Source organism: Labrus bergylta, chromosome 3 (genome assembly GCF_963930695.1).
Source record: "Labrus bergylta chromosome 3, fLabBer1.1, whole genome shotgun sequence".
In the NCBI taxonomy this organism is placed as follows: domain Eukaryota; kingdom Metazoa; phylum Chordata; class Actinopteri; order Labriformes; family Labridae; genus Labrus; species Labrus bergylta.
The window spans coordinates 758,651-784,338 of record NC_089197.1 but is presented as its reverse complement, the minus strand read 5'-3'; the positions used below and the strand labels follow the sequence as shown (position 1 = coordinate 784,338).

At 40.9% G+C, this 25,688-nt stretch overlaps 1 protein-coding gene and 1 long non-coding RNA gene across 3 annotated transcripts; both read left to right on the top strand.

Moving 5' to 3' along the window:
* The first annotated feature begins 2,184 nt into the window (after positions 1-2,184).
* Positions 2,185-9,355, top strand: LOC136178522 (gastrula zinc finger protein XlCGF57.1-like). 2 transcript variants are annotated; one of them, XM_065952416.1, is made up of 2 exons: positions 2,185-2,497; positions 7,563-9,355. In XM_065952416.1, exons 1-2 carry the CDS (start codon positions 2,332-2,334, stop codon positions 8,960-8,962), a joined length of 1,566 nt encoding a protein of 521 aa, XP_065808488.1. In that variant the 5' UTR covers positions 2,185-2,331; the 3' UTR covers positions 8,963-9,355. The 2 variants fall into 2 exon arrangements, 1 of the variants encoding a protein (XP_065808488.1); XR_010665925.1 differs by having other exon boundaries at positions 2,354-4,026; positions 7,563-7,701.
* A 14,350-nt stretch (positions 9,356-23,705) lies between these two features.
* Positions 23,706-25,071, top strand: LOC136178528 (uncharacterized). The gene is made up of 2 exons (XR_010665928.1): positions 23,706-23,990; positions 24,594-25,071. It is a non-coding gene; the product is annotated as an uncharacterized lncRNA (long non-coding RNA).
* Positions 25,072-25,688: the final 617 nt, after the last annotated feature.

The window sequence follows — 25,688 nt, the reverse complement described above, 5'->3', positions numbered from 1 at the left end:
TCTGAGCACCCCTGAATGCAGCATGGTCACAGCGCATCTCCTGAGTAACGGCAGAGAGAGAGAGACATGCCCAGAAAAGTCTGAAGTAAGATAAGCGGCCTACTTTATTTTCTGATGGTTCTTAAGGACTTTTTATTATTGTGCACACCCAGGCCTCCGCTGGTGAAAGTGTGCTCACCTGTGTGTGTGTGTGCATTGGGCAGGGCTGGCCCGTGGCATAGGCAGTGTGGGCAAATGCTAGGGGCGCCAGCCTCCATAGGGGGCGCCAGCCTCCATAGGGGGCGCCAGCCTCCATAGGGGGCGCCAGCCTCCATAGGGGGCGCCAGCCTCCATAGGGGGCGCCGCTGGTGCCCCAAATGAGTAAGGCAGAAAAGTTGAAGGTAAGAAGAAGAAATAGAAGGAAAAATGCGTTTAAATATCATTAAATATTATTCATCTAATATAATTTTCATGCTTTGATTTAGTTATGATCCAAAAGAAGCCATGAAAACACAACTATCACATTTAAAAAGGCTCTACTTTCTTGCCTCCTGCTTGGCCCTGCGCATCACAACACAGCTGATCGTTACCTGCTCGTTGTGGAGGAGGAGGGCAGGTAACATATTAGAAGTGAGTGACACTGACCACACTGATTAAAAAACAACAACAAAGCCCTTCGGAGCCCAGGGACGAAAAAGAAGAAGAGGAGGAAAATGTGAAAAAGACACAGAGGTAACGTGCTGCACAGATCAATGATTTATCTGTTGTATTTAAGCTAGCTTGTTATTGATGATGATAGTAACGTCAGTGTTTCCTAGCTCGAGTTAACATTAGTTATTTCCACTGTACTTTTATTAGGTTAAGATTATTCATGTTAAGAAAATAACCAGTGTAAGAAATACACTTCTTCTTTTGTATAGTAGGCTATATTGTTTGGGACACAAAACCTACTTTTATATTTATTGACATCTTACTTAGTTAGCTTTCACCCTCATTGATTAAAATGTTTATTTTCGTCCTCCTGTTGTCATTAATAGTTTTAAGCTCTTGCCTTTACAGTATCGATGTCTGAGAGCATTAATGCATTTTGTGCATGAAGTCCTCTCTGTATAGATATGTTTGCATGCTGTAGGTCTGGTTGTTAGGAAAACGTTTGGGCTCACCTGAAAAACTATGCTGACGTTTCTGTACTGCTCTGAACAGAAAATAATGTTTTGTGTTCACACTATATTATGAAATGCAGATTGTTTAACAAATGCTCATTTTCTCTCTCCAGATGCAATCATAAAACATTTTAATCCATCCCCTGCCGTCCCTGGGCCGTCTGTGACCACTTCTGCTCCCTGCACTGGTTGATATTCTTTGTTCTCTTTCACTAGTTATTTGTATTTATTTTATTTTGTATTTACTTATAGGAAATATTATTGTTATTACCATTTTGTAAATGTTTGTCTATAAGTATTTTATATTTTTTAAATAAAGACATTCTATTAAATATAAAGCTGTATGCCAGTTTTCTTTAAGTTGATGACTATTGTCTTTGGTGGTCAAACTGTCTGCAATATGAGGGGCAACTGCTGAAATCTTGCCTAGAGCACCAACATGGTTAGGGCTGGCTCTGGCATCGGGCCGAAACTCCGCCGTGTGTGACACAGAGAGCAGAGGAGAATGGTAAACGACCATGTAGAGACAGAAATGACATGATGCCGTCGTGTAAAGAAGATAGAATAAACTATCGTTTCTGAAGTGGAGGCTGGCTTGACCGCAGTCTGATGCAGAGGGTGGCCTGAAGTTTGTGTGCCCAAAGATACAACTGAATAGCATATTGTTAAGGTTTCTAAAACGTATCTCCAATAACCAGATCCGTTGCTGGATTCAATAGGTGAAGACTTAAAGAGTCTTTTAGTCCAGTAAACTCAATGATGTTGTTAGCAGGAGCTAGCTGCAGCAACTTTACTCTGATCATCTACTGTTACGTTAGCACCCTAACGATCATTAATAAACACACGGAGAATCACGTGTCTGCTCAGCAGGAGCGTTTACTCACAACTTGTGTTACACACTCAATGGTCCGGGTGGAAACAACCCGCTTTAGTTCCCTTTACAGAACATCTACAACGTTAACACAGACACACACGCGCTAAGAAACAACCGGAAATAAACGCAATATCCTTTATTTCTTCTTCTGACTTCCGGTAAGATGGCGGACCGTGTGCAGCGTATTTTCTGAGCTCCGTCTGCTTGTCCCAATTTTACACATACTTTAAAATCCACCTCAATTCTATGTGATCGTATGAATCTCTAATACATCATACCGACGCTTTAACCTTACAGTGCTCCGGAAATTGCAGCATGAAGACGAACAAGAAGCTCTCTTCAGCCCGCAGTAGCTCGGAGATTTACGGCCATGATGATGCTAAGATGGAGGTCTCTACCGAGAGCTCCAAAAGAAAAGAGCCTTTCTCTCCAGCGAAGAACCCACCAGCAACTAAAAAGAAGGACACTGGGTCAGAGGAAGGTAGGGAAGGAATGAACGAAGTCCTGAACACTATAAACCAGCTAACTGGAACAGTGGACACTCTAGGTACAGATACAGCAACACTCAGTGATGCTAGCTAACATAGCTAAAGTAGTTGAGTTCAATGCTGCAGAAATAAAGGACTACTCAGAGTAAACAAGAAGCGAGTCGTGCGGACCCATGTGACACTGGACTAAAGGAAAACCCTTCAAAATAAAAGCAGGACAAAAGACTACATAGATAGCGATACTAGACATGGTCCATCAGTGTAATAATAAATGTGGGAAAATTTCACTGTAAACATTTAAAGTAAACTATGGTCAAACTTGGATCAGACAACAGAATGCAATGTGACTGTCGCTGGCGCTGCTTGAGTTAAATAGGTTGCCATAGCAACACATGAAGTTAAAAGGCTTGACTTTTATTTAATATGATTGTTTATTTGTTTTCCTTTAAATGCAATCTTAAAAAGCAGGTTATACTGTTAATTCAGTAATTTATTAGTCAAGATCTTTTTATTTCTGTTTGTTATGTTGTCGTGTCGATAAAGTTTCTTTGAATGTCGCATGACATTATTGACCGGAAAGCTAGACTACGTACAGCAGCACGGACTTTGAGAGAGATAGAAATCGCGGGTTCTGCAGAGAACTTTATTATCCCGTCCTTCTTCATTCCTAAGCGTTGGTCAGCAGGCGAACACGGTAAATATTGTTTTACATAACGTTTAATTTACCTTTTGACATATGAAGTGATTTTAGCTGAAGGCTAAAAACTGTCTTGTCTGTTCTAGTTTTCACGGTGTCTCCATGATGTGTCTTCTGTGAAGATTAAAGCTTGTTGTGGACATCAGTATGAATCGTGGACTTTTTACTGACTTTCCATGTTTTGATTTGCACATGAAATCAATGTCTGGATAGGGTTACAAATAATTTCAGTCACCTATGAAGACAATGCTTTTATGTGCAATTTAATACAGGGAAAATCACATTGCATTCTATCTATCTATCCTTTTCGTGCTTTTATTTTGAAGTGTCTCCTTTCAGTCGTGTCACATGGGTCTGCAGGACCCTCGTCTTGTTTACCGTAAAGGAGCTGATAAACAGAATAGAACGTTTATTAATAAAGAACTTTTAATTATAGGTGAGCTCAATGTGCTCTACATTGATGATAAAAACAGGAATACAAGAGACAAATGGTTATCTCAACAATCATGACAAAACAAAAAACACACACACACATACTCAAAGACTAATTATTCGTATGCTTGAGAGAACAGAGGTTTTAAGTTTAGCTTTAAAAGTAGAGACACCTTTACCATTACAATCATCCAGGATTGAATTCTCACACCCCATGGTACACGAGGATGGCATTGCAACACCAACTAGAGAAAGTGAGACAGCGGCAAAAGGATCACTTGCACTTCAGATGCCACAGAGACGCACAACATCGAACTGAGTGACTTGAATTCTGTGTTTGCACAGAGTTGACTTCACCTGCTACACCTCAACATCCGGAGTCTTATTCCAAAGGTACATGAATTTCGCCATCTCTGCCTTCAGAGTAGAGTGGCGATTTTATCATTCTCTGAAACATGGTTGGATGCCTTCGTTTGTGATGCAGAAGATTATACCGCGATAAGAAGAGATAGACTCAGGAAAGGAGGAGGTCTGTGTGTTTATATCAGATCGCATTTGGCTTTTAATGCAAGATCTGACTTGAATAACGACCTAATCGAGGCAGTATGGCTGGATGTTTTACTACCCAAAACTAAACCCATCTTAGTCGGGGCCTGCTATCGTCCACCGGACCAGTATCATTTTTACGAGCTGCTGGAGGAAACATGCAATAACTCTGTTGATTTTACAAAATCAGAGGTCATAATCGCCGGGGACATGAATACAGACATCCGCAAGCCTTAAGAATTACAGTCCATCTGCTCTATGTGAACACTTGAGAACTGTAAACTGGTCTGAAGTTATGAATTGTGACACTGTTGACAAAGCCTGGGTTATTTTTTAAATCAAGTTTTCTTCAAGCTGTGAATAACAGAGCACCCTCTAAAACCATCAGAATAAAGCAAAGAACTGAGCCTTGGATGTCAGATGATATTTTAAAGGTCATTACATGAAGAAATTCAGCTTTTAAAGAATTTAAGAAGAACCAAAATGAGAGTGATTTTATTCAATATAAGAGCTTGCGCAATGATGCTCAAAGGCTCATTAACAATGCAAAAAAATCTTTCGTCAAAGAAAAGATCGTTGAACATAAAAAGGATCCAGGAAAACTTTGGAAGGCTCTCAGGGACCTGGGATATAGCAAAAAGTGAAAAACAAGGTCTGTTAGGCTCAGTTTGGAGGTGAACGGTAAAGTTACCTCAGACAAAAATGAGGTGGCTGATTATTTAAATATCTACTTTACTACAGTAGCTGAAAATCTAGTAGAGAAGCTCCCTGATCACTCGGGTGTATTCAATGAGGAGCAGGTGCAGAGGCATTACTCACAATACGGCATTCAGACAGGATGATTTTCTTTTTGTGAAGTCAGTGATAGTAAGGTCTTTAGGAGACTGCAGGAACTCAATCCTAGTAAAGCTACAGGTTTAGATAACATTTAAGCGAGGTTTCTTAGAGACTCTGGAGTTATTATTGCTCCATCTGTGACCCATATAATAAATATGTCAATAGAACATGGTAATGTTCCAACAGAGCTTAAGAGTGTCTAAGTTCTCCCCCTCACCCCCCCACTATAAGAAGGGTAGTCAGATAGATGGGGGGAACTACAGACCAGTTTGGATTTCATGTGGTGTGTCAAAAGTAATGGAAAAGATCATTCATGTACAGATTGAGGAGTACATCCAAAGCAACAACATTTTATTCCATCTTCAGTCAGGATTTAGAATATCTCACTCGACTGAATCATGCCTGTTGTTTCTGACAGACAAAATAAGAAAAGAAATGAACTTTGGCAAACTCTGTGGAATGGTTATGTTAGACCTGCAAAAGGCATCCGACGCAGTTGATCATAGCATTTTGATTTGCAAACTAAAAGCTTTGGGTTTTAATGATGTGGCCATTCGGTGGGTTCAATCTTATCTGACTGATGGATAACAAAGGGTAGATGTCAATGGGACATTATCCAATCCAAAACCTGTTACTTGTGGTAACAAGGGAGTTTTTTCTGGCCTTTATTGTTTTTATTATATAACAATTATCTTCACTCAGCTTGTTCATATGATATATTTTTATATGCTGATGATGCTGCATTATTAGTATCCCAAAAAGATAAAATAGTTATGGAAGACACTTTGAGTGTAGAGGTTCAAAAGGTGGTGAGATGGCTCTCAGATAACAAACTTTCCCTTCATTTAGGAAAGACAGAGGCCATCCTCCTAGGGTCACAAATCAAATTGAGAAAATCACCTGATTTCAATAGATTGGTCAGACATTCATTTTATGAAAATCGTCTGTAAATTACCTTGGATGGGTTCTGGATAATATTTAATCAGGGGAGAATATGGTCTTAAGAGCTCTCAGTAAAATTTACAATAAAACAAAATTCTTTGCAAGAAAAGCTGAATTATTGGATATACCAGCCCTAAAAACACTAGCAGGAGCATTGGCTTTCAGCCACTTTGATTATGCTGCCACCTTCTGGTACAATAGTTTATCACAGCCTCTAAAAAACAAATTACAGACTGCACAAAATAAGCTAATAAGAGTTGTTTTGAAGCTGTCCCCCCGGACACATCTGGATGCTGTTCATTTTAAAATATTGAATCTTTTAACTGTGGATAAAAGAGTGGTGCAAATCAAGATGGGTAACACACATAAGATCGTGTATAAATCCAGTTAGACACATCCACACCCACAACACTAGAGGCAGCTCGACACATTTCATTCCTATGAGATACAAAAGTTGTTCTGGGTAAAATATCTTTTTAAATACTGCCACATCCCAGTGGAACAAGCTGCCCATCTTCCTTGAGACAATCCCAGTTGAGAGGAGTTTTAAGTCCGATCTCACGAAATGGCTGTTAAATAATTTGTAGATCTATACATTGTTTTGTTTTTTATATATATTTTTCATTAATTTGTTTTGTGTTAGTCTGATGTCACTCTTGCCTGACACCTTATTTGATCTGCCGTCTTGTACTGTGATAGAGGACAACAATGGAAATAAGCCCTCTGGCTTTTTTCTGTATTTTAATCCTCGACAGTTTATTTTTCTTTATATGGAGTCTGATATCATCAGCCTGTCATTTATGTGTTTAAATTTTGTCAAATAAATGTATCTTTTTATCTATGGACCTCAGGTCAGCAGGTAGTTTGTTCCAGGTAGAAGGACCACAGTAACTAAAGGTCCCCTCTCCAGACTTTGAACTAATTCTTGGTATGACTAACAGACCTTCACTTGATGACCTGAGGGCCCGGGTCGGGTTGTAGTCTGAAAACACTTCTTGTTACAGTTTTTAGCTTTTGTGTTTTGTATGCAATATTCATTTCCTTTGCTTTCTTTCTTTAAGTGATCAACTGAACAAACTACTTGTGGTTGATTTTAGAGTTTTAAAATACATTTTATATATCATGCTACAAGTTTTTGTCTTGTGTTACAAAACGATCAACCTTTGTAGCAGCAGCGCTATGAGCACAAAAAGTGAACGTACAGCCCTGGCCTCAATCAAAAACCAAGGAAACAAATGACACGTAATACTTCCCTAAGGGTTTGAAATGTTGTGTATCCACTTGTTTTATTTTGTTAATGCACTTTCATTTGTAAATATTTCCTAAGAATATAGTATCTTTACTCTTCCTCAAATTCCTTATTTTCATTCAAAATAAAGATCCAAAAAGGAAGTAAGGCAACGTAAGCTTAAGACAAAATTATAAAATAAAATAATTAAAAACTTTTTTTAAATGTAAAATGAGTGAATTCCAAACATGATTAAACTGTGTGTTCTAGTGAACTATTGATTTTCAGCCTTTAAAAATTAAATCATTTGACAGCCCTTATTAATATTTAAAAAATAGTTTAAGTACCGTTAATGTTTGTTTACTGTGTCCTGCAGATGTCCAGCAGCTGTTGGTGTGTAAAGAAGAGCTTCCACCTGAGCAGCAGGAGTGGAGCCACATTCTGGACCAGGAGGACACTAAGCCCCAACACATTAAAGAAGAACATGAGGAACTGTGGATCAGTCAGGAGGAAGAACAGCTTCAAGGACTGGAGGAGGCTGATACCACCAAGTTCCCCTTCACTCCTGTCTCCGTGAAGAGTGAAGATGATGAAGAGAAACCTCAGTCCTCACAGCTTCATCAGAGACAAACTGAACAGATGGAAACAGGAGTTGACGGAGAGGACTGTGGAGGAGCAGAACCAGAGAGAGACTCAGATCCAGAGAGACGTTTACAACCAGAGACTGAGGTCGAGATAGAAGACTCTGATGAACCTGAGACTGATGACAGTGATGATTGGCAAGAGCCAAGAGAACATCTGTCAGAATTAAACTTAAAAAATAAGAAACTAAAGACTGGTAAGAGACCACACAGGTGCTCGGAGTGCGGTAAAAGATTTAACCAAAAAGGGAATCTGACCAAACACATGTTGGTTCATAAAGGAGAGAAACCCTTCAGCTGCTCTGTTTGCAGCAACAGTTTTAACAATAGAGTAAGTCTGAACAAACACATGATGAGTCACACAGGAGAGAAACCCTTCAGCTGTTCTGAGTGTGGTAAAAGATATAACCAGAAAGGGACTCTGACCAGACACTTGTTGAAACATACAAGAGAGAAACCCTTCAGCTGCTCTGTTTGCAGTAAAAGCTTTACCCGAAGACAACATCTCACCACACACATGTTAGTTCATACAGGAGAGAAAGCTTTCATCTGCTCTGTTTGCAGTAAAAGTTTTACCCATAGACAAAGTCTGACGTATCACATGTTAATTCATACAGGAGAGAAACCCTTCAGCTGCTCTGTCTGCAGTAAAAGCTTTACCCGAAGAGAACATCTGACCACACACGTGTTAGTTCATACAGGAGAGAAACCCTTCATCTGCTCTGTTTGCAGTAAAAGCTTTAACCAAAGAGGAAATCTAACCAAACACATGTTAGTTCACACAGGAGAGAAAGTCTTCAGCTGCTCTGAGTGTGGTAAAGGGTTTACTTCTAAGGGAAATCTGACCAGTCACATGTTAGTTCATACAGGAGAGAAAGTATTCATCTGCTCTGTTTGCAGTAAAAGCTTTACCCAAAGAGCAAGTCTGACCACACACATGTTTGTTCATACAGCAGAGAAAGCCTTCATCTGCTCTGTTTGCAGTAAAAGCTTTACCCAAAGAGGAAGTCTGACCAGACACATGTTAGTTCATACAGCAGAGAAAGCCTTCATCTGCTCTGTTTGCAGTAAAAGCTTTACCCAAAGAGTACATCTGACCAGACACATGTTAGTTCATACAGGAGAGAAATTCTAATCCTGGGCAATGGTAAAACTGATCCAAAAGATTCCAAGTTAACAACATCATTAATGTGTATTCATAAGTATGTATTGACTAACAGATGTATAACTGTTGTTATAAAGGGATACAAGACAATTCTATTCACAGGAATCTGTCTCTACTTTTTTGACATTGATGTTTTGTTGCTGACATATGAACCAGTCAGTTGGGATCATCTATGACGTTTGAATTTAAAGTGTTTATATGATACAGTTACAGTGTAAGGATCCTTCTTCTCTCCTGATATCTTCTCTTCTTTCTGTCACTCTGTTTCCTTGGATGCCTCTGTGTTGGGTAGCACAAGTTCTTCAGACAGCTCATGTGTAACCTTGTAATAAATAAACTGATGTGGAGTGAGAAAAACTTTTATCTACTTGTGTTATTTTGTGTCGAGTGCCTAAAGTCTCTTTGGTAAAGAAAAGGAACTCAGCAGATCCTGATGCAGAGTGACCACAGTCAGATCAGGTCCAGGTTGATTTAACTGAAAACCTTTAACCCTTAATAAGAATCCTGCAGTCAGAATACAAAATAAAGAAAATCTCAATCACACCTGAACATGCACAGGATTAATTAAGAGGGCAGAGGCCACTGGGCACAAAACTGCTGCAGCCTTTGATCACAAACTGAATGACAACACTTGTAGATGTCACCTGGCATTCTGGATTTACTCAACATATTGTTAGAAGAAACAATAGAAATGCATTACAGCCTTCAGTGTGTATAACTAAATGGTATATGGAAAAAACACTTAAATTGTGTGTATATTTGTTCTGTTATCATTTCTCTCTTTGGCTTCCTTTTTGCTGCTTCATTGACTCCCCCAGTGCATCTCTGGCAATCCGATGAGCCAACTCCACTCCGACTCTCCCGGAGTTGCTGGACATACTCAGGGGAAGAAGGAGCTGTTTAAGGGTCGGTGGGCAGGCCAGTTACCAGGTCCTCCGGTTCACTAACTTCACGGCCGTACATCATGAAGTTGGGTGTGAAACTGGTAGCGCTGTGTCTGGTTGCACTGTAATCCATGACAGCGTAGGGGATCATAAGGTCCCTGTGTCAGCGCTTGGCTGTTGTGGCCAGAATCTTCTGCAGGGTGGAGTTAAATCTTTCTACCGGTCCATCAGACTGTGGTCGAAAGGGTGTGTTGTGCGTTTTCTCAATAACAGTGATCCCATTTTCTGGAACACCTCGGACTCGAAGTTCTGACCCAGATCACTGTGCACTGTTTGTGGTGCACCATAACCACACACCCAGTCAGTGCTCTTTCTGCTGCCTTGTGTTTCTCCCCACTCAGGTTGCCTTCAGGTAGAGAGGGGCGGAGCCACTTAATTTGATGTTGTGCACCTGGGCACACAGGGCCTCAGTATTTAAACTGGCTTCTTATTCTCTGTCTCTCTCTCATAAACACTACACACATTCACCATTGCAATCACCACTGATTTACAATTTGCACATTCTTTGATTAGGAGGATTTGCCTGGGTTGTGAGAAAATGGGGGCTTGTCTGACTTTTGAACTTGGATTTGGCTTGATACTTGGTAGTTGTAAATCTAATTAGTTGGTTATCAGGTTGTTTGTGTAGTTTGTTTGGAACTTGATCTGTGCAGAGTGGTAAGTAACCTCTTTGACTTGTTACTGGTACAATTTGTTTGGAGAATCACACATGTTTTTCTTGTTTGAAGATTTAACGATTTGACTTTCTTGAGAGCATTACTTGTACTTATTAGTTTGACCGTCATTTTGATTAATTGATATTTAAAATTACAATGGTGTAACAAGGTTTGTTTGATAAGAGTTTTATTTTTGAGCACCCTGATCAGCAAGCCTCCGGGCAAGCAAGACATTTCCACTTTGTTATTTTTCTTGAAAAGTACAAAATGCATCTCATTAAAGAGGGTAAATTTGCGGATGGTTCATTTTTGGAAAGTTTGCCGTTCTGGGGAGTGATTTGGCTGGGGAATGTGTCTTTGCTGATGGGGGGTTTCTGGATGTTGTGGTTGAGACGCAGTTTGTCTTGCGGGGACCTGAGGTTGTTGTGGGGTGTCCAGAGTTTGCAGCTGTCTGTCCTGATGAGGTGGGTCCTTCTTTTTGCCGGACATCTCGAGGGGGATGCACCTTGTGCTGTTCTCCCACCTGATTTGGAAGCACTTTTTGATGTGTGACGTCACAAGGATGCAGACCACAAACAAAGGACTGGATGGGTTTATTTCACATTTTGTGGGTCGGTAGACACTCAGGTTACCCAGATATATGTTCAGAAACACTGTAGAAGATGATTTTTCATCATATGTCCTCTTTAATGTTGTATAATAAGGTATGGGAGGGAGGTTGGTTGCCAGTTAGCTGGAAGGAGGCAGTGATTGTTCCCTTAAGGAAACCAGGAAAAGATACAAGCAATGCAACAAACTACAGGCCAATCACCTTAACATCACATATTTGTAAAGTGATGGAGCCCATGGTAAATGAAAGAATGGTATATTATTTAGAGAAAAGAGGGATGATGGAGGAATACCAGAGTGGGTTTAGAAAAGGACGAGGAACCATTGATCCAGTGATAAGTTTAGAGGACGTTGTAAGAAAAGCTCAGGTTACAAAAGAAACAGTAGTTGCAGTAATTCAGAACAAGCTCTGATCTGAAAACTAGGAAGGTCTTGTCAGCTAGGTGGGTGAATGGAAACTTGCTTTGAGTAGATATTGATAGTGGGTCGTTGTCAGGCTTTGTTTGGACTGAGCACTTAAGTTTCATTCTCTGAGCATCAACAGGAGAGGCAGTTGATGTGTGTCACACCCTCTGTTGATTGCAAGCTGAAAATCAGCGTGGCCACAGAGCCCGGGCATCCACGACTACTGCTTGGCCCATTTTCTCTGGTCATCTGCAAAACGCAACATGTGCTACAAAGAAATCTCTGTCATTCATGGGAACAGGAAAAGACACATCTGTCATAGACAATGAAATCTTAACAACTTGTCTCTGCTTAAAGCCTCTTTTACCCACCCTTCATTTACTTTTGGCCTCTGGAACTGTCAATCTGCTGTAAATAGAACTGAATTCATCGAAGTGGTGGTGGAATGAACGTCCAAACTCCATGTGATCTGCAGAGTCCCTCTGCACCTTTAAGAAAAAGCTAAAGACCCAGCTCTTTCATGAATACCTACTAACTTAATGATGATGGTCTCCATATTATTGATGATGATGATGGTAATGATGATGGTTTTTGTTTGATAACGATGACTTATAAGATGGTTTCTATACTGATTAGAGCTCTCAAGAACTGCCCTCAATGTTGTGCTTTGCCTCTGGTCACTTCCTGTCAGCACCTGTGTGTCCAATCAGACTCAAAGCTGATCGTTTGCTCTTACTGACATTGTTCCCTTTTTTCTAGATCCTTGTTTGTGTTGTTCTTACTCTCTGATGTACCTTGCTTTGGATAAAAGCGTCTAAGTGAATTGTAGAATTGCAGTATTTTTGGATGTTGAAAAAGCATTTGAAGTCGAGAGAGGGGCTGTTGATGAAGTTACTGTGGGTGAAAAAGTGACATCACACTCCCAATGAGGATTATGAAGTCAGCCTCTCTTTACTCAAGCAGTGCACAGAGCTGTGGGAGAGAGGTCACACAGGGGTCAGAGGTGGTATTCATGTTGATTTCTGCACATACAGGCAGAGCAGGAAATGAAAAGCTGGAGAGGATTGATGTTAACATGAAATGATTGAAGTCAGAGGGGAAAATAGTCACATGTCAAATCAAACAGGAATCTCAGTCAGACAAAGGGAAGACATTTATACTCCATTCAGAGGAAAATAGATAAAGTAAAAGAGAGGGTGGGGGGCAACAGAAGAGAGGAGGTCGTAATGACCAGGTTAAGAATCAGTCATTTAAATAGCACTCTACATATCACTGGAAAACATTCATCTGGTCTTTGTGAGGTATGCAATCCAGCAGGAACAGTTGAACATGTACGTATTAAATGTAGAAAGTTTTTAACACACAGACAGAACATGATGTCAGAAATGGAGAGAGAGGGACTAGTGAGAAGAGATTTAAAAAGTATTTTGGAGTGAGGTGAAAGAGGAAGAGGCTGAAGATGCTTGTTTAATATCTTTTGAGAACAGGTTTGTTGAGGGATAGTTAAATCCAGCAGATGGCAGTGATGACACTTTTTGGATGCCAGCTGCCAATAAAACCAGAAGAAGAAGAATTAGACATTAGTGATGTGTCATGTGTAACGGATGTGGTCAGGGGAGTGAAGAAAACCAGACTTTGACTGTTTTCCAGCTTTTATTTTCTGCATTAGACAAAAGAACATTCAATGTGCCTTCTGGACATTTGTTTTCTGCACCTCTGCTCCTAAACATGCTAAATAAATATTATTTTAACTGAGAATATCTGCGGCACGTCAATCACGTGACACAGGCGCTGTAGGATATCACACAATTCGCGCCAAAACCGCTACATTCAAACAGTCTCCAAAGTGATATAAAACTCTCAAAACCTAAACAAAATGACTGATTAACATCATATTACTATCAGTTTATAAAATAAACTGAACATTACAACTTAAATCACTTATTATCCACAGCAAATAAGGTAATGATGCAGCAACGTTTCTACATAAAACTTACCCTCAGCAATGCAAAACGGCACTGAGGGACAGACGGAAGGAGCTACGGTAACCCAGGAGGTACAGAAGCCGCAAAGTGCCAAAAAGGTCATTCTCAAAGGAAACATAAATTTGATAAAATAACAGTAAATATACATAACTCGTTAAGATAAAATTCACAAATACTTAACAGAAATAAATTATAAATGAAATCTCAAGTATAAATTGTAAACTGTACTCAAAAATAAAGTGCATTTTAACTCCGTTACACATACTCAAAAGATGCGGCTCTGAGAGCCGATGCTTTGTAGTGAATCAGAAGAGTCAACTCTCATTGAGTGAGAGCCGGCTCCCAGTTTTTCCCTTTTACTGCTTAGCTCTCACAGTGGGTTAGCCCCAGCTCTGCTCATGGTAGAACTTTGTTTTGATTGGCCAGCATGGCCAGTAACTGTGCAGAAAGTAAAGGAATTGGTTGTAGCTCTTTGTTCAGCCATGTTCTACACCTCTAAACCTGTTTGGAGGCTCTTTGATGAAAGAGCTAAAGGAGATGCTGCTAGGAGAAATCCTACAGCTGATGCTGTAATGGAGTCGAGATCCTATCTTGAGGATGGTGGCAGGCCAAGGCCTCAGTCTTCCCACGCCTGGTGAAGGTGATGGAGGGGAGACTGTGTATTGTGGCAACATCTGTTCTTTCTGAGAGAATCTTCTCAAAAACAGGGCAGATACTTACAGTAAGAAGGAATCGCATCAGCCCATCCAAGCTAAGGCATCTAATTTTTCGCAAGGCCAACCTGCACTGAGGACATTCATATTGTTTGATTAAAGAGTTCTGGTTCTGTTCTGTGGATTTGTTTGCAGTTTTTTGTATTTATTTTGTATTTGCATTTTTGTATTTGTGCAATTAAAAAGTTTGATTAAAATATTTAACAAGAGTAAGAATGCTTTTGTAACAGAATAAATGCATGCACAAAGGGTTTTCAACACACAAACCATTCAGTTTTGCAAAGTTAAGCTAAAATATGAGGCTACAAAAGATCCTAAATTAAGAGCCGTTTGGGAGTCAAAAGAGCAGAGTCTCTGAAAAGAGCCGAACTTCCCATCACTATTAGACGTCAGCGCTGAGTTGAGTTTCCCCTCTGTGACTCTTGGATGTGTGTAAGATGGCCGGGTTTAAGGATCTTAAAGAGTTATTCAGTCGACGGCTGCTCACTGCGGTTATCAGAGATATATCATCAGACAGATCAGACAGCCTCCATACATGGGGCGCGCGCACTAACCACTGCGCCACCAGTGCCCCAATATGGTGGAGAATTGAGGAGCAGGTAGCATTAAATAATTGAATGTGATCCTCAGTGCAGAGTTCAGTAGGAAAAGTTTCAACAGACAGAGTATCTTGAGCAGCAAAGAAAGCAGCTGAGAATAAAGTGGCAGTGGAGGAGTAAATGTAACGAGAGTAACGCATGACAGGTCAGAGAGAGACACATTAAAAATAATGGCACTGTGATCTGAAAGACAAGGGTCCATTATTTCCAAATTGTTAATAGGAAAACCACAAGACCAAGTCCAAAGTGTGGCCATGTTTAGGAGTGGGACCTGAGACATGTTGTGCAAAATTAAATGATTCAATCAGGTTTAAAAATTCACCGACAAGTGGTTTTGACGGACAACATACATGGATATTAAAATCACCCAGTATTAAAATTCTTTCAAATGATGGCACAATTTGCGATAAGAGGTCTGCAAACTCAGTGATAAAATGTTTATTTGATTTTGGAGGACGATATATTATGATGATAAGAGGGTTTGCTGTACCCACTTTAGTGAACTGAGCTTCAAAACTGGAAAAGGAACCCAGAGCAAGGCAATAACAATCAAACTTGTTTTTAAAAACTGCTGCCAGACCCCCGCCCCGTCCGGAGGGTCGTGGCATTTTAAAGAAGGAACATTCATTTGGAGAAAGCTCAATAAGTGGACTTACATCATTGGAGTTTAGCCAAGTCTTAGTCACCAGAAGGAAATCTAGGCCCTGGGATGTGAAAAAGTCTTTAAGAATGAAAGTCTTATTTAGCACTGATCTGGCATTTATCAGAGCCAGTTTAATTGGGGCCGCATTACTGACATGCGCTACTGGCGTCCATGGCAGAGAGCAGAGGTTACTAGAGGTTACTAGAGTTTACACCGCTGCGACGTTCAGTGGCAGATCGGGATTTTGAGCCTCGGTGATATGGGAAAGACATTTTTACTGGAATATTGAAAGTGCTAGAAGCCTCGAAAGGTCCAAGTCCTGTCGTTGAATGAATTTTCCATGTGGAGCTCCGCAGAAGGGGACAGGGACCCAGAGAATGTCACGGTCTTACGGGCTGGTCTTTTTCGGTCGTGCACGTCGTAGTGTGGCATTCAGAGTTCCTGTGCAGGGGCAGAGGAGGGAGGGTTTCAAACGTTAAATTGTTTGAAAGGACCCGAGCTCCAGCTCGGTTCAGGTGTAGGCCATCTGGACTGAAGAGACCCCTACGTTCCCAAAACACATTAAAATGATCAATAAAATTGACACTGTGGGTGATACAGGCAGAGGAAAGCCATGAGTTCAGACTCAGTAGCCGACTGAAACGCCCCACCCGCGGCCATAAATGGGAATTGGGCCAGATATATGGATTAGCTTGTTCAGGGATGTGAGAGTGACTAGAAGTTTATTGAAGTCAGCTTTTAGCAATTCAGACTGCTGTTTGGGAATGTCATTAGCGCCAACATGAACAATGATGGTTTCTGCTCCTGGGTGGGAATGTATAAAGTGGGTGGGAACGTTTCTAATTATTGAATCTCCGATGATGAGGGTCTTCACCGGGTCGTTGAGATTAGGGGAGGGGGCATGTACAGACAAACAGCTACCTGCAGCAGCAGTCTGGAAGGATGCCGTCGATTTCTGACTCCGAAGCTTGGTGTTTTGGTTTAGCGCCTAGCAGGAGCCAGGTGTTTTCTTCAGCTTGGTGGTGTGCACCTTCCGAAGCAGCAGTAGCGACGGAGCTGGACCAGGGGATTGTGGTGTCATAATCCGCCGGGACTGGGCTACAGGTCTACAGGACCAAGGAACTGGAGGAACTCAGGACAGCCAGCTGTTTAGCCTGAGCAGAAGCTACCTCCGAAAAATCCCAGACAAGTTTGTCTCTCTGTTTGACTCGGGCTTCTAAGTGAGAGATACTGCTTTTCAACTTTAAAAAGGTAAGATTACCCTTAGTAGGATCAGTCTGTAAAACAGCATACAATCAAACACGTCCGAAAAAATCCTTTGATGCGCTGACAGATAGGAATTAATCCAGACAGCACAGGTGCATATTTTCTGTGAAATTTTAAAAAGTAATACAAACTTTGTTGGTAGTCTGACTGGCGGAGCTGCTACCAGGTAGACAGGTACGGGACGCCACGCCACGCCACGTCACTACAGGAAGCGACACACACACACGGAGAGAGAGAGCCTATTGTCTTTCTACTAAATGCATCAAAACTATTAATGTCATCAGTCGAACTCCACGCTTCCTCATATGTTGTCTTGGTCGAGGGCTGCTACAGTTACACGAGCTGTTTGAAGAACTTGTGCTACCCAACACAGAGGCCTCCAAGGAAACAGAGTGACAGAAAGAAGAGAATATATCAGGAGAGAAGAAGAATCCTTACACTGTAACTGTTTCATATTGTAGCATGTCCTGGACATGCACAAAAGGGGTGAATAACTTTACTATAGCTAACGGAAGCTCACCACCCATTAGTTAACTAGACTACTCTTTCCTAGAACTAAGTGAGAGCTCACTCCCTACCAGCTGCTATTCTACTCTTTCCTAGTACCTGGAGCTATGTAAAATGACTCCTCTAACACCCTTTGGAGGACAGAGGACTTGCTATAATCACAGCCCTAGGATTATCTGCCTAACATTCATTTCTAGAATAATTAGATTCAAGAATAACCCCTGGTATAGGACTCTAGATTACCCTCCAGAGAGGGAATAACTGTAATCTCTCCCCGCTAGGATGTTAGGTGTGTATGAAGTGTGTAGTAAAAGTCAGTAGAAGTGTGCCGTGGTGTGACTGCTCAAAGCTTACCTTCCGAGGTTCACGGGGTCCTTAAGGGAGACTCAGGTCTTTGTGGTGTGAATAATATATCCTGACCTCACAGGTGCGTAGGCACCGCGGGTGTGTGTAGGATTGACAAGAAATATAAAAGCCAAAAACAAAAAGTCGTAGTGACTGTATGACATATGAATGAATATGATGAAAAGATTAAGTGATAACAAAAGAAAATGTAAATATATGATGTTAATGATAAATGGATTAAATGATAATAAAAGAAAAAGTAAATATATGATAAAAACAAATTTAACAATTGCATAACTCTTTCTGATCTTTTAACAATATAAACACTTTAAATTCAAACGTCATAGCTGATCCCAACTGACTGGTTCATATGTCAGCAACAAAACATCAATGTCAAAAAAGTAGAAACAGATTCCTGTGATTATAATTGTCTTATATCCCTTTATAAGAGCAGTTATACATCTGTTAGTCAATACATACTGATGAATACACATTAGTGATGTTGTTAACTTGGAATCCTTTGGCTCAGTTTTACCATTGCACAGGATTAGCATTTCTCTCCTGTGTGAACTAACATGTGTTTGGTCAGATTTCCCTTAGAATTAAACGTTTTACCACACTCAGAGCAACTGAAGGGTTTCTCTCCTGTATGAACTAACATGTGATAAGTCAGATGTTGTCTTAGAGTAAAGCTTTTACTGCAAACAGAGCAGCTGAAGGGTTTCTCTCCTGTATGAATTAACATGTGATACGTCAGATGTTGTCTTAGAGTAAAGCTTTTACTGCAAACAGAGCAGCTGAAGTGTTTCTCTCCTGTATGAACTAACATGTGTCTGGTCAGATGTACTCTTCGGGTAAAACTTTTACTGCAAACAGAGCAGCTGAAGGGTTTCTCTCCTGTGTGAATCGCCATGTGTTTGGTTAGAATTCCTCTATGAGTAAAACTTTTACTGCAAGTAGAGCAGCTGAAGGGTTTCTCTCCAGTGTGAATCACCATGTGTTTGGTTAGACTTCCTCTATGGGTAAAACTTTTACTGCAAACAGAACAGCTGAAGGGTTTCTCTCCTGTATGAACTAACATGTGTGTGGTCAGACTTCCTCTTCGGGTAAAGCTTTTACTGCAAACAGAGCAGCTGAAGGGTTTCTCTCCTGTATGAACTAATGTGTGTGTGGTCAGATGTTGTCTTAGGGTAAAGCTTTTACTGCAAACAGAGCAGCTGAAGGCTTTCTCTCCTGTATGAACTAACATGTGTGTGGTCAGACTTCCTCTTTGGGTAAAGCTTTTACAGCAAACAGAGCAGCTGAAGGGTTTCTCTCCTATATGAACTAACATGTGTCTGGTCAAACTTTGTCTATGGGTAAAGCTTTTACCGCACTCCGAGCAGCTGTGTGGTCTCTTACCAGTCTTTAGTTTCTTATTTTTCAGGTTTAATTCTGACAGATCTTCTCTTGTCTCTTGCCAATCATCACTGTCATCAGTCTCAGGTTCATAAGAGTCTTTAGTCTCGACCTCAGTCTGTGGTTGTAAACGTCTCTCTGGATCTGAGTCCCTCTCTGGTTCTGCTCCTCCACAGTCCTCTCCATCAATTCCTGTTTCCATCTGTTCAGTTTGTCTCTGATGAAGCTGTGAGGACTGAGGTTTCTCTTCATCATCTTCACTCTTCACAGAGACAGGAGTGAAGGGGAACTTGGTGGTATCAGCCTCCTCCAGTCCTTGAAGCTGTTCTTCCTCCTGACTGATCCACAGTTCCTCATGTTCTTCTTTAATGTGTTGGGGCTTAGTGTCCTCCTGGTCCAGAATGTGGCTCCACTCCTGCTGCTCAGGTGGAAGCTCTTCTTTACTCACCAACAGCTGCTGGACATCTGCAGGACACAGTAAACAAACATTAACGGTACTTAAACTGTTTTTTTTTTTTTTTATATTAATAAGGTCAAATGTCAAATGATTTCATTTTCAATGGCTGAAAAGCTTTAGCGGAGCTGCACTTAACGGTAGAAACAGCATTCACAGCCGCTCCTCTGACTGCCGTTAAGTGAGCCGGCGTTCACAACGGCACATCAGTTGAGCCCAGGTTTGATTTTTGCTATGCTGGAAGGTTGGCTGTTACCAGATCGCGCTAGTTTTAGTTCTCCTCTGAACTGTATAAAGTTTCAGATTTTTTGCCATCCCTAAATTTCGGTTCTCTGACTGTGTAGTACAACTTTTACACATTGCGAGCATGCTTATTTGATTCACAATTAAGAGACTTTGCATGCAGAGTGGACCTCCCGCCTAAAGCCGGTTACTGTACACCTAAGGCTTATACTGTTTACATAAGCAACAAGCAGTCTGGTTGTATAGCTCTCAAACTATGCCTCCGCTCACCTCTCTGCTGAACTGTACTGGGTGCAGTCGGCTTACACAAAAATTAGTGAAACTTGAGTGCTGGATTTCCAGTCTATCAATTTCCAGTCGATCAATTGAGGCGGAATAGCTGCAGAACTTTCCCGCTTCCCAGACCACAACACATATCCTTCTGTCATCACTGAGCCGGCACCGTTAATCATGCAATCTATCGACGAGGAAGACAGGGATCGGCCCAGGCTCGGTGCTAAGCTAAAGTTCAGAACTGTTCCACACATGCTCCTTTGGAATATCGGACTGTCATCCAGGGAAACAAGAGGCGAGGTCGGAACCCGCCCCGTACACCCCCCATCTGGGCCCCTTTCCACGTCTGGGTCCATCTGGTTGTCAAACAAGTTTGAGGTGCTCGGGAAGTTGGAGAAACACCTGTCCACTCACAACCATCTTTGGGGTGAGTCACTTACACGCACCCCTCAAACAGACAGGACAGTTGCACACACATTCAGCTAAGGCAGGATACACATTCATATTTACGCAACACGTAAGGAGAGGCATTTAGGTTACGGGCTCAGCGGCCTTAGCGTTAAGCGCTAGGATAGCATTTAGCTGTGGGGTTGTGTGTTAGCTCGTAACACCTGTAATCAACAAAGTCATAATCCACGTAAACAGCAGTCTGAACTACTGAAAGCTGACTTTGTCCACTTGTTCAATACACTGAAAAGATCCGTGCGCCAAATTCATGTGTCTGGTCCTTTCCCCTCCTGTGGCCGTGGTTGTGGGCGTTTCAGCCGACTGTGGGCGCTGCACACCTGGCTCTCATCTGCATGCGCTGCACATGGTGTCAACTACGTTGACAATTTTAACCTCTTCTGGAACCGAGAGGAGCTGTTCCGGGACGACGGCATTCACCCAAACTAGGGCAAAGCTACTGTCGGGAAACATTTTTAACGGTGTTTCCCACTAACATGTTCCGTTCCCAGGTAATCATAACAATTCACCAACGTCCACTCCCTCTGACCAGTCCCACCACTATTGACATCCTTCTGGTCCTAGCACGAGTGTCATTGGTTCCTCATGCCCGTATACAGCTGATCATGTGGAGCCAGGATTGTGTCACACTCCTACTACATCAAACTACTTGAATCATTTGATTTATGCTTCCACTTAGTACAATCATGAAGAAACACAACATATCATACCACTCATATGCTGATGACACACAGGTATACATTTCACTTGCATATGATGATCTAAGCCCTATTGATAAACTCACAGAGTGTATCTCCTGGATGTTCGAAAACTTTAAAAACTCAACAGACAAGAATGAATGACTCTTTGTTGGTCCAAAAAACTCAGAGACACATCCATCTACACCTCAAATCCATGTCAATTAAACACAGTGAGCAGGCCAGAAATCGTATTATTTTAGACTACGACCTTAGCTTTGAAAATCACATCTCCAACATTACCAGAACAACATTTTACCATTTAAAGAACATATCAAAACTCAGATCCTTCAGATCCCAAACAGACGCAGAGAAATCAGGTTAGATCACTCTAACGCTCTGTATGCCGGGTTATCCAAACAATCTGTGAAACGACTCCAATTTATTCAAAAGCCAGAGTCCTGACATACACAAGAAAATGTGAACATATTACTCTGGTCTTAAAAACTTTCCATTGGCTCCCTGTACAACACAGAATCACCTTCAAGTTCTCTTATTAGTCCATAAAGCACTTAAGGGTTCGGGTTCCAAGTATATTTCTGCCCTGCTCACAAACTACAACCCGACCCCTCAGGTCATCAAGTGAAGGTCTGTTAGTCATACCAAGAATCAAATCAAAGTCTGGAGAGGGGACCTTTAGTTACTGTGGCCCTTCTATCTGGAACAAACTACCTGCTGACCTGAGGTCCATCACAACTGTCTCTACTTTTAAAGCTAATCTGTTCTCTCAAGCATACGAATAATTAGTCTTTGAGTATGTGTGTGTGTGTGTGTTTTTTGTTTTGTCATGATTGTTGAGATAACCATTTGTCTCTTGTATTCCTGTTTTTATCATCAATGTAGAGCACATTGAGCTCACCTATAATTAAAAGTTCTTATTAATAAACGTTCTATTCTGTTTATCAGCTCCTTTACGGTAAATAAGACGAGGGTCCTGCAGACCCATGTGACACGACTGAAAGGAGACACTTCAAAATAAAAGCACGAAAAGGATAGATAGATAGAATGCAATGTGATTTTCCCTGTATTAAATTGCACATAAAAGCATTGTCTTCATAGGTGACTGAAATTATTTGTAACCCTATCCAGACATTGATTTCATGTGCAAATCAAAACATGGAAAGTCACTATAACTGCCGGTCAGTAAAAAGTCCACGATTCATACTGATGTCCACAACAAGCTTTAATCTTCACAGAAGACACATCATGGAGACACCGTGAAAACTAGAACAGACAAGACAGTTTTTAGCCTTCAGCTAAAATCACTTCATATGTCAAAAGGTAAATTAAACGTTATGTAAAACAATATTTACCGTGTTCGCCTGCTGACCAACGCTTAGGAATGAAGAAGGACGGGATAATAAAGTTCTCTGCAGAACCCGCGATTTCTATCTCTCTCAAAGTCCGTGCTGCTGTACGTAGTCTAGCTTTCCGGTCAATAATGTCATGCGACATTCAAAGAAACTTTATCGACACGACAACATAACAAACAGAAATAAAAAGATCTTGACTAATAAATTACTGAATTAACAGTATAACCTGCTTTTTAAGATTGCATTTAAAGGAAAACAAATAAACAATCATATTAAATAAAAGTCAAGCCTTTTAACTTCATGTGTTGCTATGGCAACCTATTTAACTCAAGCAGCGCCAGCGACAGTCACATTGCATTCTGTTGTCTGATCCAAGTTTGACCATAGTTTACTTTAAATGTTTACAGTGAAATTTTCCCACATTTATTATTACACTGATGGACCATGTCTAGTATCGCTATCTATGTAGTCTTTTGTCCTGCTTTTATTTTGAAGGGTTTTCCTTTAGTCCAGTGTCACATGGGTCCGCACGACTCGCTTCTTGTTTACTCTGAGTAGTCCTTTATTTCTGCAGCATTGAACTCAACTACTTTAGCTATGTTAGCTAGCATCACTGAGTGTTGCTGTATCTGTACCTAGAGTGTCCACTGTTCCAGTTAGCTGGTTTATAGTGTTCAGGACTTCGTTCATTCCTTCCCTACCTTCCTCTGACCCAGTGTCCTTCTTTTTAGTTGCTGGTGGGTTCTTCGCTGGAGAGAAAGGCTCTTTTCTTTTGGAGCTCTCGGTAGAGACCTCCATCTTAGCATCATCATGGCCGTAAATCTCCGAGCTACTGCGGGCTGAAGAGAGCTTCTTGTTCGTCTTCATGCTGCAATTTCCGGAGCACTGTAAGGTTAAAGCGTCGGTATGATGTATTAGAGATTCATACGATCACACAGAATTGAGGTGGATTTTAAAGTATGTGTAAAATTGGGACAAGCAGACGGAGCTCAGAAAATACGCTGCACCCGGTCCGCCATCTTACCGGAAGTCAGAAGAAGAAATAAAGGATATTGCGTTTATTTCCGGTTGTTTCTTAGCGCGTGTGTGTCTGTGTTAACGTTGTAGATGTTCTGTAAAGGGAACTAAAGCGGGTTGTTTCCACCCGGACCATTGAGTGTGTAACACAAGTTGTGAGTAAACCAAAGACTGTAAATATTACTGGACGAACCCTGACCCGTCTGTGACATAGGCAGAAAATGAGTCCAATCGACGGCCGCATCCATATTGGATTTGCAGTCTCAACCTAACTTCGGATCAACCTAACGACAGCAGTAAGGCGGGACCGGCGGGACTTAGCTCCGCCCATTCAGCTCGACGTCAGCAGTCCACTTCACAGCATAGCTAACAGCTAGGCTGCTATCATCAACTATTCCTGCTCGTCCTGAGAAAACTCTACAAACAGTAAGTTAACATTTAACTTTTCTACAACACAGTTAAAACGAATTATATTCAACACAAATATTTAATTAAAGTCTTAAAACTACACTTTGTTAAATGTACGATCATGGTTATTAGTTATTTGTTAGAGCAGTTAGACTTTGTCAGTGTTAGCAGAGAAATACATTAACAAAGTTTTATCCATAAACTGTAAATAAATATGAGACATCCAGAAGAAATCAATATTACAAAGCATACAGTTCATGTTACTGTTCTGACAAAAAGAGGAATGTCTGTGTTTTATATTTACTGATGTCAACAGCGATGAGGTGAACATGACAACTGAAAAATAATGATTTAGTATTTATTATAAGATATTTGTTTTCTATTGAACCCTGTGAAGTCATGGAGTCTGTGGACAGTGTCAGCTTCACACCAAAAACTTTAAGTATTAGAAAAAATAATGTTTAAGACTGGCATCTATTATGATGAGTTGCAGCTACCTTGTTCAAAATATTATTCCTGCAGATGTGGCTCATAACAAAAAAACAGCCTGAGCTGTCACATGTAGTTAACTGTACATGTTGTCTGAGGCATTAATTGAACACCTTTGTATTTCTCCTATAGACACAGTGTGGATTATTGGTGACTGGTCCGTCGAGGTGCCCAGAGAGCTGCAGAGACAGAGGAAGAAACCTGAGCCTCAACAACATCTGTATTTGTTTGTTCTTCTGGGGTGGACTTCGGTTGCTTCTCTTCAACAGCTCGCTGTGAGGGAGGTCTCCCCCGGATGGCCTGAGTGATGTCACCCACAGACTGAGAGCTGAGGCGGGTTTTAAGCCTCTTGACAAACCGTTACACCGCGCCCACCTGTCAATCTGAAGCTACACGCCTTATTGTGAATAACTCTTATCCTTCATCAAATCAAAACTGATGAGTCATCAAAACATTCACCCCCCGTACAGTGTGTGTCCATCCAGACATGAGCTAATCACACCTATTTGTTTGTTTTGTACCAAGCTGTAAACATGTTCATCTCTGCTGTAAAAACAGACTTTTTTTAATGTTGTTTTTCAGATTAAATAAATATTTCTATATAAATGCACTCCTTTATGTCTACTTATGAGGATACATTTCAGATTAATGCTCAACTCAATAGCTTAGGGAAGGAAGTCTACTTTTACACAACTTCTTATTCTTTTGATAAATACTAATGTAGTTCATTTCTGAAAGTGAGATGGAACAGAGTCATTGCAAAATGATGAGCTTAAACACAGCCCCATTCTTAAATCAAGATACATGGAGAGTAAATAAGATCAATAACTTGAGAATAAAAACAGTTAAAAATGATTTAGAAATGTAGTCTTCCCAGATCAATATCACATAATATCAACTTCTCCCATCTAAACTGGACAAAGGGTTTTAAAATGGGAAGAAAATAGTTTGATTGCAAGTTGTTTGGAGGAGATCTAGTTTTATTTGAACAGCATGAATACAGTCTTCCAAGGAGCAAACCCTCCTCCTCCTCCTGAAGCCTGTGGAGCTCCTTCATGTACTGCTGTCCTATCTGCTGGCCATCTTCTCTCAGCAGAACTTTGACTGTTGAAAAGTCATTCAGAAGAAGCTCGAGCATGTGACATGGATCCAGGAGAACATGGACTTTTAGTGAGAGGTCTTCAGGATGGAAAAGAAAGAGAGAAAATATCAGTTATTCATTAAATC

Coding starts and splice junctions, on each gene's coding strand:
- LOC136178522 (XM_065952416.1), top strand. CDS start 2,332: ATGAAGACGAACAAGAAGCTCTCTTCAGCCCGCAGTAGCTCGGAGATT. Junction 2,498..7,562: donor GGACACTGGGTCAGAGGAAG/GTAGGGAAGGAA, acceptor TGTGTCCTGCAG/ATGTCCAGCAGCTGTTGGTG.